General features: G+C 44.3%; 1 protein-coding gene across 3 annotated transcripts in view; it reads left to right on the top strand.

Moving 5' to 3' along the window:
- Positions 1-16,173, top strand: part of LOC117367733 (aquaporin-8-like) — a 62,660-nt gene that overhangs the window by 44,468 nt on the left and 2,019 nt on the right. The window contains exons 6-8 of one of the 3 annotated variants that reach the window (XM_033960596.1): positions 1,089-1,254; positions 6,515-6,574; positions 15,897-16,038. In XM_033960596.1, the coding sequence (XP_033816487.1) occupies positions 1,089-1,254; positions 6,515-6,574; positions 15,897-16,038 (368 nt within the window). Of the gene's footprint in view, positions 1-1,088; positions 1,255-6,514; positions 6,575-12,501; positions 12,690-15,896; positions 16,039-16,173 lie in introns of those variants that run through there. The other 2 variants (XM_033960598.1, XM_033960597.1) reach the window with 2 other exon arrangements.

Consider the following 16,173-nt stretch of genomic DNA (forward strand, 5'->3'; position numbering starts at 1 on the left):
CCCTAAACTGTACTGTTCCTTCGGTTTGTAACACAAGTCAGCATGCTGAATGCTCTGCACTGCTCCGAAGGTCACAGAATTCCTATGATCGTCAGAACAGTGCAGAACATTCAGCCCACTAGTCAGTGCTAAAAACCTCTTCCGTGCTTTTGTAAAAAAGGGGAGGGAGGTTAGTTTGTGATTACTTATTCCATACTGGGTGAGGGTGGCTCTATGTCCTGTGTGTATGAAAGACATGGTTTTCTGTTAGCATTAACTAGCCTTGTTTGGCGAAATGCATCAGGCATGGTTCCTGGGAACACCTTAAATAAACTTGATTTGAATCTCCTTATTGTCTGCCGATCTTCTCTTCTTCCACATTAGATTCTTTGGTGGACCGCTTGCCTTGTTGTTTAGTTACAAATTAACATACATGGAGTGGAATGTACCAGAGGAGTTACAGATTTGGTTGTTTATACATACATATGGGTTAAAGTTGGACGACAGATTGAGGCAGTTGAGAGGAGTTGCAAATTTGGTTATTAATATAGACTTATGTTTCAAATAGTATTAATGCTGTACAATGAATTTAAACACTTTTATATACGTATGGAAAGGGTTCAGAGTTAAAGTCCTGGGCAAGTAGGTGGGAAGAGAAGGAAAGGGGGATTTGTTCAGAGATGTTTGGGGCTTGCATTAAACTAAAACTACACTGGTACTGATATGGTAATCGTTGTTGTTTGTTTTGAATTTTAAAATAAAAGAAAAAAAGAAATACCAGTGGAAATAAAGAAGTGAATAAGAAAACAGGTAAATGAATGGGGGTGGGGGTGGGCGGGGCAGGACCAGAGGGGCCCAGTGTACTTGTGTGCCTAGTGGTCCTTGAAAAATTAATCCTGCCTTCCTTGCTTGCTTTATACCACCTTGGGTGGATCTCTTCATAAAGGCGGTTAATAAATAAACTGTGGCCACTCCCATATTTCCTGTCTCACAGCAGCTTTATAAACAGCAGGAAAGCCTAGTTCACATTTACTTCAATAATAAGAGGGAGACTGCATTCTTTTTCAAGTAGGCAGAAAGTTGGGTTGCTTTTTGACTTCTCAAACCAGGACAGCAAGAAGAAAAGAGAGAATGATTTCTTTCACTTTTCTGGTGTTTCTCCAATTCCTGCCTTGCTGGAAGAAGAAAAACCTGCCTCCGGGACCATTTGCATGGCCTCTGATTGGCAACATTCACCAGATGGTTAGTTCAGCCCCTCACAAAACCCTAATGGAGGTAATGTATCTTATATTCTCTGACCTAGTTACCTATTGGGTGTCAATGTGTTAAAAAATGCTTTACTTTTTTAATGTTTTGGCTGCCTGATCATTTCTTCAGTGCTTTGCAGGAAGAGCTTTCTGATAATAATTTGGCAGTCAAACAAAAGCATATGGATTTGTTGGAGTTTTGTATGATCCTTTCTTCCATTTATCCTTTTATTTTAATCTTGAGAATGTTACTGGTGTGTAAAGATGTTTTTTTTAAATTCCTGTTAAAAACATTATCTATCTATTACAACACCTGAGAAATCAGGGTGCATCCATGTGGATCCACACGTAGGGTGACCAGGCTACCCATTCTAGAAGGAAATACCTTTTGGTCAGTCCTGGATTTCTGCCAACCTTATCCTGGTGCATTATGGGACTTCCAGCACTGATTTCAGTGGATAGAATCATACCAATCACAAATACACTTCTCCCTCTGTATTCTCGGGGTTTGGGGCAGAGCCAGCCCGCGAATATTAAAAAACCGTGAATAATATTCGGGCGGGTTCTGCCCCTAACCCTCACTTCCCCCGGCTATTTTAAGCCTTGAAAGCCCCCCCCCTTAAGCCTTACCTGGTGATCTAGCGTGTTTTCAAGCATGAGCGATCTTCCCACGCTCCTGACCCATGTACATCGCTCACAGGAAATGGCTGCCTTGAGTCTCAAGCCATTTCCTGTGAGCGATCTGCACGGGGCAGGAGCGTGGGAAGATTGCTCCTGCCTGAAAACCCGATAGACCACCAGGTAAGGCTTAAGGGGGGGGGGGGGCTTCCAGGGCTTAAAATAGCCTGAAAAATGAAAATGGGTTTTTGAGTTTAAAACCGTGAATAACTGAATCCGTAGATACAGAATTCACGAATACGGAGGAGGAAGTGTACTACACTGTTTTCGGATGTAATTCTAAAACCAGTGCTAGCCAAAAAGTCTCCCTTCTGGAATGAGAAAGGTGGTCACCCCCATAGGTGAGCACTTAGAGCTGAATATATTAAAAAAACAAACAAACAAATAATGGATATCTAAACAAAAATCATAACATCACTAAGATAGATACAGTCTAAAATGACATTTTGTCAATTAACCATATGAGGAATAAAGACCTCAAACGCCCTAGTGCCCAAACGTTTCGAAAGACACCTAAAATGGAGCTGTGAATCTTATCATTGGTCTTTAAAAAACCTCACTGTATAGTCCTACAAAAGTCACGTGCTTTCTTTCTTATTTTACTCAAAAACCATGCTAACTTTTTTCCCCTTTTCTTCTCAATACAGAAAATTCACATGCTGTGTGACAAACGAATATGTGTCTTATCTTTTACACTTTTACTTTGCCTTCCTCAACCAGTTTTTTTTTAATACTGATTAGTATCACACCACATGCTGTGTGCCTGGCAATGTTCAAAGCGGGGGCAGCAAAGAAAATAGCTGAAGGAACACTGAGCTTTATTCCCGACGGTATCTATACCGTTTCACTCTGCTTCGTCAAGGGAAAAGTTGCTCCATAAATCAGCTTTTGCTATAACGCCGACTATAAGAATCGGTTCTTGACATTGTGCACTTGCACTAATAAATCTTCCTGAGAGGCAGCAAAAGTGCACAGTGTCAAGAACCGATTCTTATAGTCGGCATTGCAGCAAGAGCTGATTTATGGAGCAATGATGTGAACACCTACCTGGTCAAGTAGAGTGAAACTGTGCAGCTACCGTCGGGAATAAAGCTCAGGGTTCCTTCAGCTATTTCTTTTTTTGTGCTGCTCCTGCTTTGAACATTGGCACATAGTATGTGATGTGATGATTCTAATCAGTATAAAAAGACACATATTCGTTTGTCACACAGCATGTGAGTTTTCTGTATTAAGAGAAGAAAAGGAAAAAAGTTAGCATGGTTTTTCAGTAAAATAAGAAAGAAAAATGTGACTTTTATAAGACTATGCAATGAAGTGTTTGTTTTTTGGTTGTTGTTTTTTTAACATAGACACATAGACATATAACAGCAGATAAAGGCCAAATGGCCCATCAAGTCTGCCCAACTGCAGTAACCAACTCAGAAGTTATTCCTCCTTTCCTCTTAAAACGATTCTTTTCCATTTTTGGTCCATATATCAAAGACTTGGTCAACTCTAGTCTATCATCGGGTTCCTTATCCAAAACTTGGAAACAATCAATTATTTACCCAATCCATCAAGGATCAAAAAATCAGCATCCATGACATGTCTAATTATCGACCTATAGCTAACATACCATTTATAGCTAAACTTACTGAAAAAATTGTCTTACACCAAATTTCTGATTTTATTGAGAAAACACAGGTTCTACATCCCAACCAAACTGGTTTTCGTCACCATCATTCCACCGAACTCTCTCTGTTAGGTTTAACCACAAAAATACTCTATCATCTTGACCATCATCAGCCAGTTCTGCTCTTCTCCTTAGATCTTTCCTCTGATTTTGACACCATTGATCATAATTTATTATTATCACGTCTTCACGAAATTGGCATAACAGGTCAAGTCATGAACTGATTCACCTCTTATTTTTCAGATAGATCATCCAAGGTTATTTTCAATGATACATCATCTGAGCCTTCTTCCACTAAACACGGAATTCCGCAAAGCTCTATTTTGTTGCTATACTTTTTAACATCTTTATGTTCCCCCTTCTGACCGTGGGACAATCCATCGGCTTCACCACATTTGCTTACGCCGATGATGTGCAGTTAATCCATCCCATCGATCTTAATAACATAGAAGATGTTTTATTATTACATATTTTATAAGATAATGGAGTATATGGTAGGGAGGGGAGGGAAGGGGGGAGGGATAAGAGTTTATGTAATGTACCAATGATAGTTTTTAAAGTGATGTATTTATTGTTAATGTGATTGAACATATATAACACTTGTAATTTTGAAAATGAATAAAGAATTATAAAAAAAAAAGATGTTGCTTCCATCAACCACAAACTAGAAAAAAATCAAATTGTGGTTAGATTCAAATAGGTTGTCCCTTAACATAAATAAATCAAAACTAATGATCTTTCCCTTTAAAGACGAAATAACTCTTCAGGCCCCCTTGAAATTTGAATCTCTCCCAATTAAAGTCACTTTTGACTGTAAATTTTCCTATCACAATCATATTAATACAGTGGTTCAGAAATGCTTTCACCGTCTTAGAATGATACTTTCCCTCTCTAAACTATTCGACCCAGCTTCCTTGAATACACTGATCCATTCTTTGGTAATTTCTTGTATAGATTATTGTAATTCCCTTTATAAGGGCATTACAATAAAGGAAATAAGACACCTTCAGACAGTGCAGGATACAGCTATCAAGATCATTTATGGCGCAAAAAAATATGATCATGTTTCTCCTCTTCTGTTCAACACACATTGGCTACCAGTTGAACATAGAATTAGCTACAAAATCTAACTCTTAACTTTAACAACTTTTTCAATCAAACAGAGTTCATTGATAGACTCCTAATTCCTTATAATCCCACTAAATCGCTTCATTCTACGTCACAGAATCTCCTTGTCGTACCATCATTGAAATTAATTAACACGCTGAGATCCAACAATTTCGCTGTCACGCACCTTCTCTCTGGAATTTGCTGCCTAATCATTTACGGATCGAATCCGTGCTAAAGCAATTTAAAGCAAAATTAAAAACATTCTTGTTCCAAGATGCTTTTGGATAACTACTGTGCTTTTAAAAACAAAAACAAATTTTATAGCTTTTACCCTCATCTATTGTTTTTCCACTAAGTGTGCTTTTTCCTCAAAGATTGTAGTTCTGCCCTTCTTTCCTAACTGTGTGTACTTAGTATATTTATTGGTATGTGTCTACTAACCTAACCTGGTTCTGTTTATTTAGTATTTTAACTCTAACTTGTTTTTTTATGATACTTTTTATTTCTGTACACCGCCTAGAAATTTGATTAAGCGGTATAAAAATTTTTTAATAAACTTGAAACTTGTAACCTCTCCAAGAGATCTCACGTGCCTATCCCAGGCCCTTTTGAATTCAGACCGTCTCTGTCTCCACCACCTCTTCCAGGAGACTGTTTCATGCATCTGCCACCCTTTCTGTAAAAAAGTATTTCCTTAGATTACTCCAGAGCTTATCACCTCTTAACTTCAAACTATGTCCTCTCACTACAGAGTTTCCTTTCAAATGAAAAAGGCTAGACTCATGCACATTTACATTACGTAGGTATTTAAACGTCTCTATCATATCTCCCCTCTCCCGCCTTTCTTCCAGAATATACAGATTGAGATCTTTAAGTCTGTCTCCATACGCCTTATGACGAAGACCACACACCATTTCAGTGGCCTTCCTCTGGACCGACTTCATCTTTTTTATATCTTTTTGAAGGTGCGGCCTCCAGAATTGTACACAATATTCTAAATGAGGTCTCACCAGTCTTATACTAGCCATACCTCTCCCTATGTAACCTAGCATCCTTCTAGCTTTCGCCGTCACTTTTTCAACCTGTTTGGCCACCTTAACATCATCACATACAGTCACACCCAAGTCCAGCTCTTCCGTCGTTCACATAAGTTCTTCACCCCCTAAACTGTACTGTTCCCTCAGGTTTTTGCAGCCCAAATGCATGACCTTGCGTTTCTTAGCATTAAATTTTAGCTGTCAAATTTCAGACCATTCTTCAAGCTTTGCCAGGTCTTTCTTCATGTTATTCATCCCATCCGACGTGTCTACTCTATTGCAGATTTTGGTATCATCCGCAAAGAGGCAAATCTTACCTGACAACCCTTCAGCAATATCGTTTATAAAAAAAGTTAAAAAGAACAGAACCTTGAGGCACACCACTAGTAACATCCCTTTCCTCAGAACGATCTCCATTGATCACTACCTTCTGTCACCTTCCACTCAACCAATTCTTTACCCAGCCCATAACTTTAGGACCCATCCCAAGGGCACTCAGTTTATTTATTAGACATCTGTGTGGAACACTGTCAAAGGTTTTGCTAAAATCTAAATACACTACATCTAGTGCACATTCTCTATCCAATTCTCTGGTCACCCAGTTACAGAAATTGATCAGATTTGTCTGATAAGACCTACCTCTAGTGAATCCATGTTGCCTCAGGTCCTGCAATTTGGAGGGGGGGGGTGAAGGCATACAGCACCAGATGCCAATTTTGGTTCTTACTAAGCTGGGAATTCTTATGTAGAAGAGAAACTGCCAGGCTTATAATTTTTTTTTTTTTTAATAGGAGCCTTGGACTAGGATTAGAAATTATTGCAAGTTATTTCTGCAGGGATGTAGTAAGAAGGTAATATATTCATTCATTTGGATTTTTCTCATACCTTTTTAAGTAGAAGGCAAAGAGTTATGCGTGGGCAAATGAGTAGGTGATTGCCCACCTCCTGCTCCATTTACCATCACACACCCCGTCCATTGCTCTCCCACTAAGCTTTAAAATTAAATGCCTTAGCTGGTAGGGATCCTCAAACCCTGTCAGATGAAGATATCAGCTCAGCAGCCTGCCATCCACCAAAGTTACGTGCATCTGTTCATGCACATGAGCACATCTGGCACTTTATGCCACTTTTTGGACATTTTTCTCTTAAAAAGGAGCCCCATAGTGAGTTTTATAAAATTTGATACTATAGTTTTGCATGCAGTTCCTTTGTTTGCTTTATGCAAATTTTCTTTATCTTCTGTAAACCATCTAGAGCAGTATTCTTCAACTGCCAGTCCATGCACGGTGCTAGTTCGCAGAAAATTCCTGCTGGTCCGCGCAGGGCCGGCGAGATCAACAAGCTGAAATTTCCTGCCGGTCCGCACAGGGCTGGCAAGATCATGGCTTTCTCCCCTCCCAGCAGCTCTTGGTACTTGCCAGTGCAGTGATTCACTTTGGCAGCCTTGGGGCTTTTGATGAGTCGCGGCCCATCTCTGATGATGCAACTTCCTCTTTCCTTAGAGGCGGCACGACCCAGCAAAGGACCCAAGGCTGCCTTAGTGAATTGCTGCACTGGCAAGTACAAAGAGGTGCTGGGAGGGGAGAAAGCTACTGTTGGAGACTGGGAAACTGCTGGACAAGGGAAAATAAAGGGACAGCTGCTACTGGACCTGGAGTGAGGGAGAAGGAGAGATGCTGCTGGGAGGGGAGGAGGGAAAGGAGTCTGGGAAACTGCTGGATAAGAGAAAATAAAGGGGCAGCTGCTACTGGACCTGAAGAGAAGGAGAAGGACAGATGCTGCTAGGAGGGGAAGGGAAGAGAGTTACTGCTGGATAGGGGGAGGAGGGAAGGGAAAAGGAAAAAAGGAAGGAAACACCTGGCAGGGAGATTAGAGGAGGGGGAAGGGGTCAGGGTGGAATGGAGAGATCAGATGAGGGAAAGGCGAGAGACAGGAATGAGAAAGTAGAGAGATTGATGCTGGGAAGGGAGTCAGCAGAGAAATGAGCAGAGAGGGACAAAGATGCTAGATCTGGTGTAGGAGAGATAAAAATAAAGAGAGCAATGAAGCTGGAATGAATCATGTAAAAAGGAGAGAGAGGGGGCAGGCTGGATGGAAAGGGGAGAGGGGCATAGAAAGAAGACAGATATAATATGGAAGGGGGAGGGGCAGATAGTGGATGAAAGGGGCAGATGCTGGATTGAAGAGACAGAGAGGGCAGACGCTGAAAGGAAGAGAGTGAAAAGAAGATGAAAGCAGAAACCAGTGACAACAAAAGGTAGCAAAAAATAATTTTATTTCTATTTTGTGATTAGAAATTATCAGATTAGAAATATATATCCTGCTAGAGCTGTGTTAGACATAACTGGGCAGTTCAAAGCCCAGGCAGTGCATCTTTAGCTTCCAGCTGGCTTAAGGTTCTCTCTGACCATGGGACAGTTGCCCTAGTTGCACTCCTCTAACACTATTCCTGTCATGTGTGACTGCGGTATTCTGTTAGCATGATATTTATGTGTAGCATTCTGTAATAATTTGGCTTATTCAGTTTTCTTGATAGTAGAGGGGATATATGTGAAGGGGAGGGGAAACAGGGGTTTTGTTGATCCTTGCTCTGTATTATTTGTAATTAAAAAATGACAATTGTACAGAATATTGTTTCTTTTTATACTTTAATAAAATACATTCAATATAAAATCATAACTGAGGCTTGTGCGGATGGAATCAGATGGTTTGGAGGGACTGAGCTCGCAGAAACGGGGTTTCAAAAATTTAAGTCCTAGTAGTTTGCCGGTCCACAAAATAATTATTTTATTTCCGCTGGTCCATAGATGTAAAAAGGTTGAAGAACACTGATCTAGAGCTCCTAGTTTAAATGGTATAAACTATTTTATTATTCATATACCTGAAGGTATTAAGTATGCATGGGATGCATTGTTGGATCGACATACTGACTACGATGGTTTTCAACAAAGATTTGCAGATGGCAAGCTACTGATGTATTCAGCTAATGGGGCTTGGAGATCCCACCAGCTACACAAATGGTGCATTACTGCTGGGTGAACCTGAGGTGAAAGTGGATGGGTCCATGCCCTCCCCAGGCCCATTTGTCACTTGCAAATGAAATAAGGGAATTTTAAGAAGAAGGTCGTGCCCACCGCTAAGTCTATAGGCCTAAGCAATAGAAACTGCTTTCTCTTCATCTGAGTCTGCTTAGAAACATCAGGAAATATTAACACTCGTTGACCACAAAACAGAGCTTGATTCTTAGTAAAATACATCTTCAAAATAACCTGTTTCTCTAGTTCTATTTTGAAAGTTACCAAGAGTGTAGCACGTTTTGTAATTGTGCCCTTAGAGGACTCTGGAAAATGAGACAGATCCAAACTATCTGGTGATACTAATTTATCTGTTTCTCCCTCATCTACCACTTCCTAGAAACCCTTGGAATGTAAAAGAGGTTATCAGGCTCAAAGGTTTCCACATTAGAGTACCGTATTTTCGCAGATATAACGCGCACCCGTGTAAAACGCGCACACGGGTATAGCGCGCAGAAACCACACTTGTATGTACGGAAACTTTTGTATACAGCGCTCATGGGTATACCGCGCATGCTGCCCGACTCTCCTCTGGCCACCCCGACTCTCCTTTCGCTCTCCCTGACTCTCCTCTGGCCACCCCGACTCTCCTTTCGCCCTCCCCGACTCTCCTCTGGTTGCCCCGACTCACCGTTCACCCGCCCTGACTTTCCGTGCACTGCCCCGCCTCTCCATGCGCTGTCCCGACTCTCCGTTCACCTGCCATGACTTTCCGTGCACTGCCCCGCCTCTCCGTGCGCTGTCCCGACCCGGAGTTTTCTCAGCAGAATTTCCCAGACCACCTCTTCCTCTCAACACATTGACACGCTAGTGGGTTTATTTTATAGCTTTTTCACTCCCTTCGGTCTGCCTATCCCCCTTGAAGTCCTGTCCCCCCTTGAAGTCCTGTCCCCCCTTGAAGGTCTGCCTGTCCCCCTTGAAGGTCTGCCTGTCCCCCCTTGAAGTCCTGTCCCCCCTTGAAGGTCTGTCCCCATCCTGAAAGCCTGATGCCCCCCCTCGACGTCCGATTCTTCTCCCCCCTCGGCAGGACCACTCGCACCCCCACCCCGAAGGACCGCCGACTCCCCGACAATATCGGGCCAGGAGGGAGCCCAAATCCTCCTGGCCACGGTGACCCCCTAACCCCACCCCACACTACATTACGGGCAGGAGGGATCCCAGGCCCTCCTGCCCTCGACGCAAACCCCCCTCCCCCCCAACGACCGCCCCCCCCAAGAACCTCCGACCGCCCCCCCAGCCGACCCGCGATCCCCCTGGCGACCCCCACGACCCCCCCACCCCCCTTCCCCGTACCTTTGGTAGTTGGCCGGACAGACGGGAGCCAAACCCACCTGTCCGGCAGGCAGCCAACGAAGGAATGAGGCCGGATTGGCCCATCCATCCTAAAGCTCCGCCTACTGGTGGGGCCTAAGGCGCGTGGGCCAATCAGAATAGGCCCTGGAGCCTTAGGTCCCACCTGGGGGCGTGGCCTGAGGCACATGGTCGGGTTGGGCCCATGTGCCTCAGGCCACGCCCCCAGGTGGGACCTAAGGCTCCAGGGCCTATTCTGATTGGCCCACGCGCCATAGGCCCCACCAGTAGGCGGAGCTTTAGGATGGATGGGCCAATCCGGCCTCATTCCTTCGTTGGCTGCCTGCCGGACAGGCGGGTTTGGCTCCCGTCTGTCCGGCCAACTACCAAAGGTACGGGGAAGGGGGGTGGGGGGGTCATGGGGGTCGCTAGGGGGATCGCGGGTCGGCTGGGGGGGCGGTCGGAGGTTCTTGGGGGGGGCGGTCGTTGGGGGGAGGGGGGTTTGCGTCGAGGGCAGGAGGGCCTAGGATCCCTCCTGCCCGTAATGTAGTGCGAGGTGGGGGTAGGGGGTCGCCGTGGCCAGGAGGGTTTGGGCTCCCTCCTGGCCCGATATTGTCGGGGAGTCGGCGGTCCTTCGGGGTGGGGGTGCGAGCGGTGGGGGTGCGAGCGTCCTTCTGGATGATGAATCGGGCGTCGGGCGGGGTGTGAAATATGTAAAAAAAAATTTGTATACCGCGCTCAGGCATATAACGCGCGAAGGGTATGCGCGGTACGTAAAAACGCGTATAACGCGCGCGTTATATCCGCGAAAATACGGTACTGCTAAATCTCCCTCATATACATTCTTAATAGCTCCAATGGAGATAGGTAATGAGTGATGGGAAAGTTTAAAACACGAAGATTTTTAGCTCTCATATAATTCTCCATTTTTTCCATCTTGGCATGAACCGTTAAACTATCTTTAATGTTAGCAGAAGCAGTACTCTGTAAATTATTCACTGATTTATCTAATTTATCTAGTTTATTTCCCAGCTTTGTTATTTGAGTTTCATGCTCCTTTATTTTAACTACTATATCAGAGGAGAACTGGCACAATTTCAAAACTGTATTTTGCAATGAAGACTCAATTCTATTAACAGTTAATCATATATCATTTCAAGTGACTACTTTATCTTTAGGGAGAACATTCAGGCTTAGCTCCACGACCGTTTGTACAGGAGTCAAACCTTTTGTTCCCACCATACCAGATTAATCTGAAACACTAAGGGCTTCTTTTACAAAGCCGCGCTAGGCAGTAGATTTTCGGCTAGTGCGACTGTAAAAGGAGCCCTAAGTCCAGTTATGTCAGACAGTTGTAAGAAAGAGGTTACATCCTCAATCTTGGAGGATGTCTCTACTCTTCCAACAAAGCTTAATGGCTGGGGAGGTGGTGATGGCTCGCCAGCAGAGAGGGAGGCAGACTGTATACCTAAAGTTACCTGCTCTTCCATCCGTGGCAATGAGGAAGCCATAAGGTGTCGATCAATTGGGCCCACGTCTGAGGCTAATAGGTGGATTTTTGCCTTTCTTTTGCCCATGGTGGAAGGAATTGATAACAGACCACAGACCACTCTCAACTCCTCATGGCTTCCGAAGGGGCTCAAAAGGGGCATGTCCTGCCCCTTTGGCCACGTGACTGTGGGCTGTGTACCGCAGCTTCCCTTAGTTCTTATAGAGCCTCAAAGGACCCCTCCATCGTGCTGGATGCCAGGACTTCTGCGGGGGCTGCCTGCCCCCGATGGAGTCAAGAGTGCTGCTGGCGGCACTGGCGGTCCATTATTCTATTAATGTAATATTCTGGATGAAAGATCACAAACTGAAATTGAACCCAGATAAAACGAAATTCATCCTCCTAGAAAACAACAAAATACCAACCATAACCAACATTGAAATCAACGCAATCAACTACCCCATACAAACCACCCTAAAACTGCTAGGAATAACTATCGACAGATGCTGCACCATGCAACCGCAAATCAATAAAACAATACAAAAGTCATTCTTAGTCATGAGAAACTTAAGACAAGTTCGGAAATTCTTCGAGAAAATTCAATTCCAGCTCATAATTCAGTCCTTAATACTAGGCCTACTTGACTACTGTAATATCCTCTATCTCCCATGCCCTACAACCATAACAAAACAACTACAAACTATCCAAAACACAGCACTAAGACTCATCTACTCATTAAAAGAAACATGATCACATTACAGAAGCATATCTCCAATCGCACTGGCTTCCGATCCCAGCAAGAATACAATCTGGTAACCCTGCTAGGGGAGATTTGCACCCCCGCCCCCTCTTAACTTTGGACAATTGCCTATGCATTACTCTGACTTTTTACAAGAATGATACAATGCTGCTTCTTTTATTTCAGAAAAAGTGCAGAAGGAAATTGACTCTGTGTTGGGATCTGATAAACAGCCCTCTATGGAGGACCGCACCCAGCTGCCTTACACCGATGCTGTCATTCATGAGGTCCAGAGATTTGGAAGTATTGCTGCCTTGGGCCTTCCGCATGTTGCACTTCATGATATCAGCTTCAAAGGCTACACAATACCCAAGGTAACAGCTCAAAGGGAGGCCTGTGTCCAATAAGAAATTGATATCTCTGCTCTTAATGGCTGCTCCCAATAAAGTCTGGAAAATGACAGAGGCCTGAAACAACAACAACAACGCACCCCCTCCCACTCCCCCACCCCCGAATATAAAACACCTCTCACAGTTCTGGACTGAAATCACGGGAGCATCTGGGGTTAGCGATACCAACTGAGTCCATGTTTTCAGGACACATGGATCCAGTTCTGGTTTTACATCAGTTCATGCACAGAGCTTTAACTTAGATTTTTCTATGGAAGGCAGAACTACAAGTCCGTGCGCAGTGCAAGGAATAGGGATAAAACCAAGATTCTTCTCATCTGTCTTGAAAATTAAGCTGTCTTCCAGAGTCTTCCAGTAATATCTCTGCTTTTGTATTTATAAAATATTACCAATTATGTGTGCAACTTAATTACTTCCCCCCCCCCTTTTACAAAGCTGCGCTAACCGTACGGCAAAGCCTCAAAGCTCTTTAAATCTCTATGGGCTTCAGGGCAGTTGCTGCAGTGGCAGCCACTAGCACAACTTTGTAAAAGGGGGGTGGGTGGGGGGGGTTAATTGGTGATGACAAGTGGTGTACCAAGGGGGGGGAAGTCCGCCCCGGGTGCAGCCTTAGGGGGGGGGGTGCACAGCCGGACAGGTCCGGAAAATTCCTGGGCTGCGACGGCACTCAGCGGCATCGGCGCCCCCCCCCCTCCGCAACGGCACTCAGCGGCATCGGCGCCCTCCCTGCCCCATGACAGCACTCAAGTTCGGCCTCCTCCCGGCATCAGCAGAATTTCAGATCGGCAAAAGCTTCCCCTGACTCAGCTTCCTGTTTCCGCCCAGGCAGTTCAGTCAGGGGAAGCTTTTGACTGAGCACCTGTTGCCGATCTGAAGTTCTGCTGATGCCGGGAGAAGGAGGCCGAACTTGAGTGCCGTCATGGGGCAGGGGGGGCGCCGATGCTGCTGAGTGCCGTTGCAGAGGGGGGGTGCCGATGCCGCTCAGTGCCGTTGCGGGGGGGTGGCCTTGCCAATCTTGTTGCCAAAATCGGAAAGGTGAGGGAGAAAGATGGGCCTGTGGTGGATGGAGAGATTGAGAGAAGGGGACAGCTGATGGAAGTGGGGGAAAGAGAGAGTAGGGGCAGATGATGGAAGTGGAGAGAAGGAGGAGAGAGAAGAGGGCAGATGATGGAAGTGGGGGAGAAAGAGAGAGAAGGGGACAGATGATGGAAGTGGGGGAAAGAGAGAGAAAGGGCAGATGATGGAAGTGGAGAGAAGGGGGAGAGAGAAGAGGGCAGATGATGGAAGTGGCGGGAAAGAGAGAGAAGGGGCAGATGATGGAAGTGGGGGGAAGGGGCAGATGATGGAAGGAGGGGGGAAAGAGAGAGAAGGGGAAGATGTTGGAAGTGGAGAGAAGGGGGAGAGAAAGAAGAGGGCAGATGATGGAAGTGGAGAGAAGGGAGAGAGAGAAGAGGGCAGAGGATGGAAAGAGGGGATAAATAAAAGGAGGGCACATGATGGGGGAATAGGATTGAGTTAGGGAAATACTGGAGGGGGTGAGGGAAAGAGGTGGCGAGCTGTAGGTAGACAGTAAAAAAGGAAATTGATGAGAGGGTAGTAAGAACGTAATGTAAATGGATGCAGAAAATAAACTGAAAAGGAAAATGAGGGAAGAAAAGGACTGCAGAAGAAAGGTGTGGGAGAGGGAAGGAGAGGAGAGAGATGCCAGACCAATGGGGTGAAAGGAGAGATGGAAGGGGAAGGCATACAGTTTCTGGAAGGGGCATAGAAGGAGAGAAGATGCCTTATAGGGGCAGAGAGATGGCAGACAGTGGATGGAAGGAAGAGAGTAATAAGAAGATGAGGAAAGCAGAAACCAGAGAAGACAAACGTAGAACAAAAATTTTCTATTTATTTGTTGCTTTAGGAAACATGTGTCACTGTTTCTGTGGTGTTGCATTGTATGCAGAGTCCAGCTTCTTGCTGGTTCAATTTAACCTTTGTCTATGTATTTCTATTTTATCCCCCCTTTTACAAAACTGTGGAGCATTTTTTAGCGCCAGCCATGGTGGTAGCAGCTCTGATGCTCAGAATTTTATGAGCTTCAGAGCTGTTACCACACTACAGTTTTGTAAAAGAGGGAGGGGTTAGTTTGTGATGACATATTCCATACTAGGCGAAGGTATTTTCTATGTTCTGTGTGTTTGAAAGACATGGTTTTCTGTTAGGATTGACGGTGTAAGATTCATCTGTACTAGTTTGGCTTGTTTAGTTTTACAATGGGTGTATTGATGTACTGCTCACTGCAATATGTAAGATGCTGCCTTTTCCTAGGTACTCATGTGTGATGTGTGGTTTGTTACTAAAAATCATGTTTTTCGTACAGATGGGGGGGGGGGGGTACCAAAAATTGATGGGCTCCGGGTGTCACATATGCTAGGTACGCCACTGGTGATAACTATCAATAGTTGGTCATAACAAACACTAGTTGACATTAATTTGTAGTTATGCGCATGAGTTATGGCCCTGTTCTGTAAAATGTGCAAGCATCTACAAAGGGGGGTATTCAGATGGGAGGAGCAAGGCTGATCCCTGGAATCAGTATACTGAATACACTTGTGTTTGGGTACTGTGGTTAGTTTCATGGCTCCATATCATTCTCTTCTTGGTTGGGCTGAGAACTTTTCAGGGGCCCCTTGAACTGTGATATCATAATACCTCATTCCACCAATGCCTAAGAGCCAGCCTCATCGGTGATGTCACAATGGCTTGGTTTCCCTATACTTGTGCCCATTTGCTAGATGCATTTGCCTCATTGAAACAGAAAGTGTCAAGAAGAGTGTGGAATAACTTGTAAGTTTCATGGCTCCACATCATTCGCTTTTTGGCTGGGCTAAGAACTTTTCAGCGACCCCTCGCAATTCTGCTTTCTGAAACTATCACTTGGAGCGGTCTGGTCTTACTCCTCTGGCACAAGAGATTGATTTGAATCTTCTGTTACGAGAGGGTTCAGAGCAAGGTTGCCAAAGGAATGAAGTAGCTTTAGACATTTATCTGTGGGCAGTGGGAAGTTTCAAGTGAGATAATGGGAAATTAGAAATACAGTAACTACAAAGTAAAACCTTCACTTTCATCCTTTTATAATCCTTTAGTAAATGATATTATTACCTTTTTTTATTTTCTTCCCTGCAGGGAACTGAAGTGATTGCATTTTTGCATTCATCTCTCAATGACAAGAAGTATTGGAAAGATAGTGAATACTTCAATCCTAATCGATTCTTGGATGAAAATGGAAAATTCAAGAAGAATGAGGCCTACATACCATTTGGTGCAGGTACAGTAGTCATCCAGATACTGGTCTTGGGCTAGTAGGAAGGGATAAAGACTATCTGGGAACTTTGGCCTGACCCAATATAGAAATGAGAAGATGGTTCACAATAAAAGCATAACAATGAAGAAAAGAGCACCC

Source organism: Geotrypetes seraphini, chromosome 10 (genome assembly GCF_902459505.1).
Source record: "Geotrypetes seraphini chromosome 10, aGeoSer1.1, whole genome shotgun sequence".
Classification (NCBI taxonomy): domain Eukaryota; kingdom Metazoa; phylum Chordata; class Amphibia; order Gymnophiona; family Dermophiidae; genus Geotrypetes; species Geotrypetes seraphini.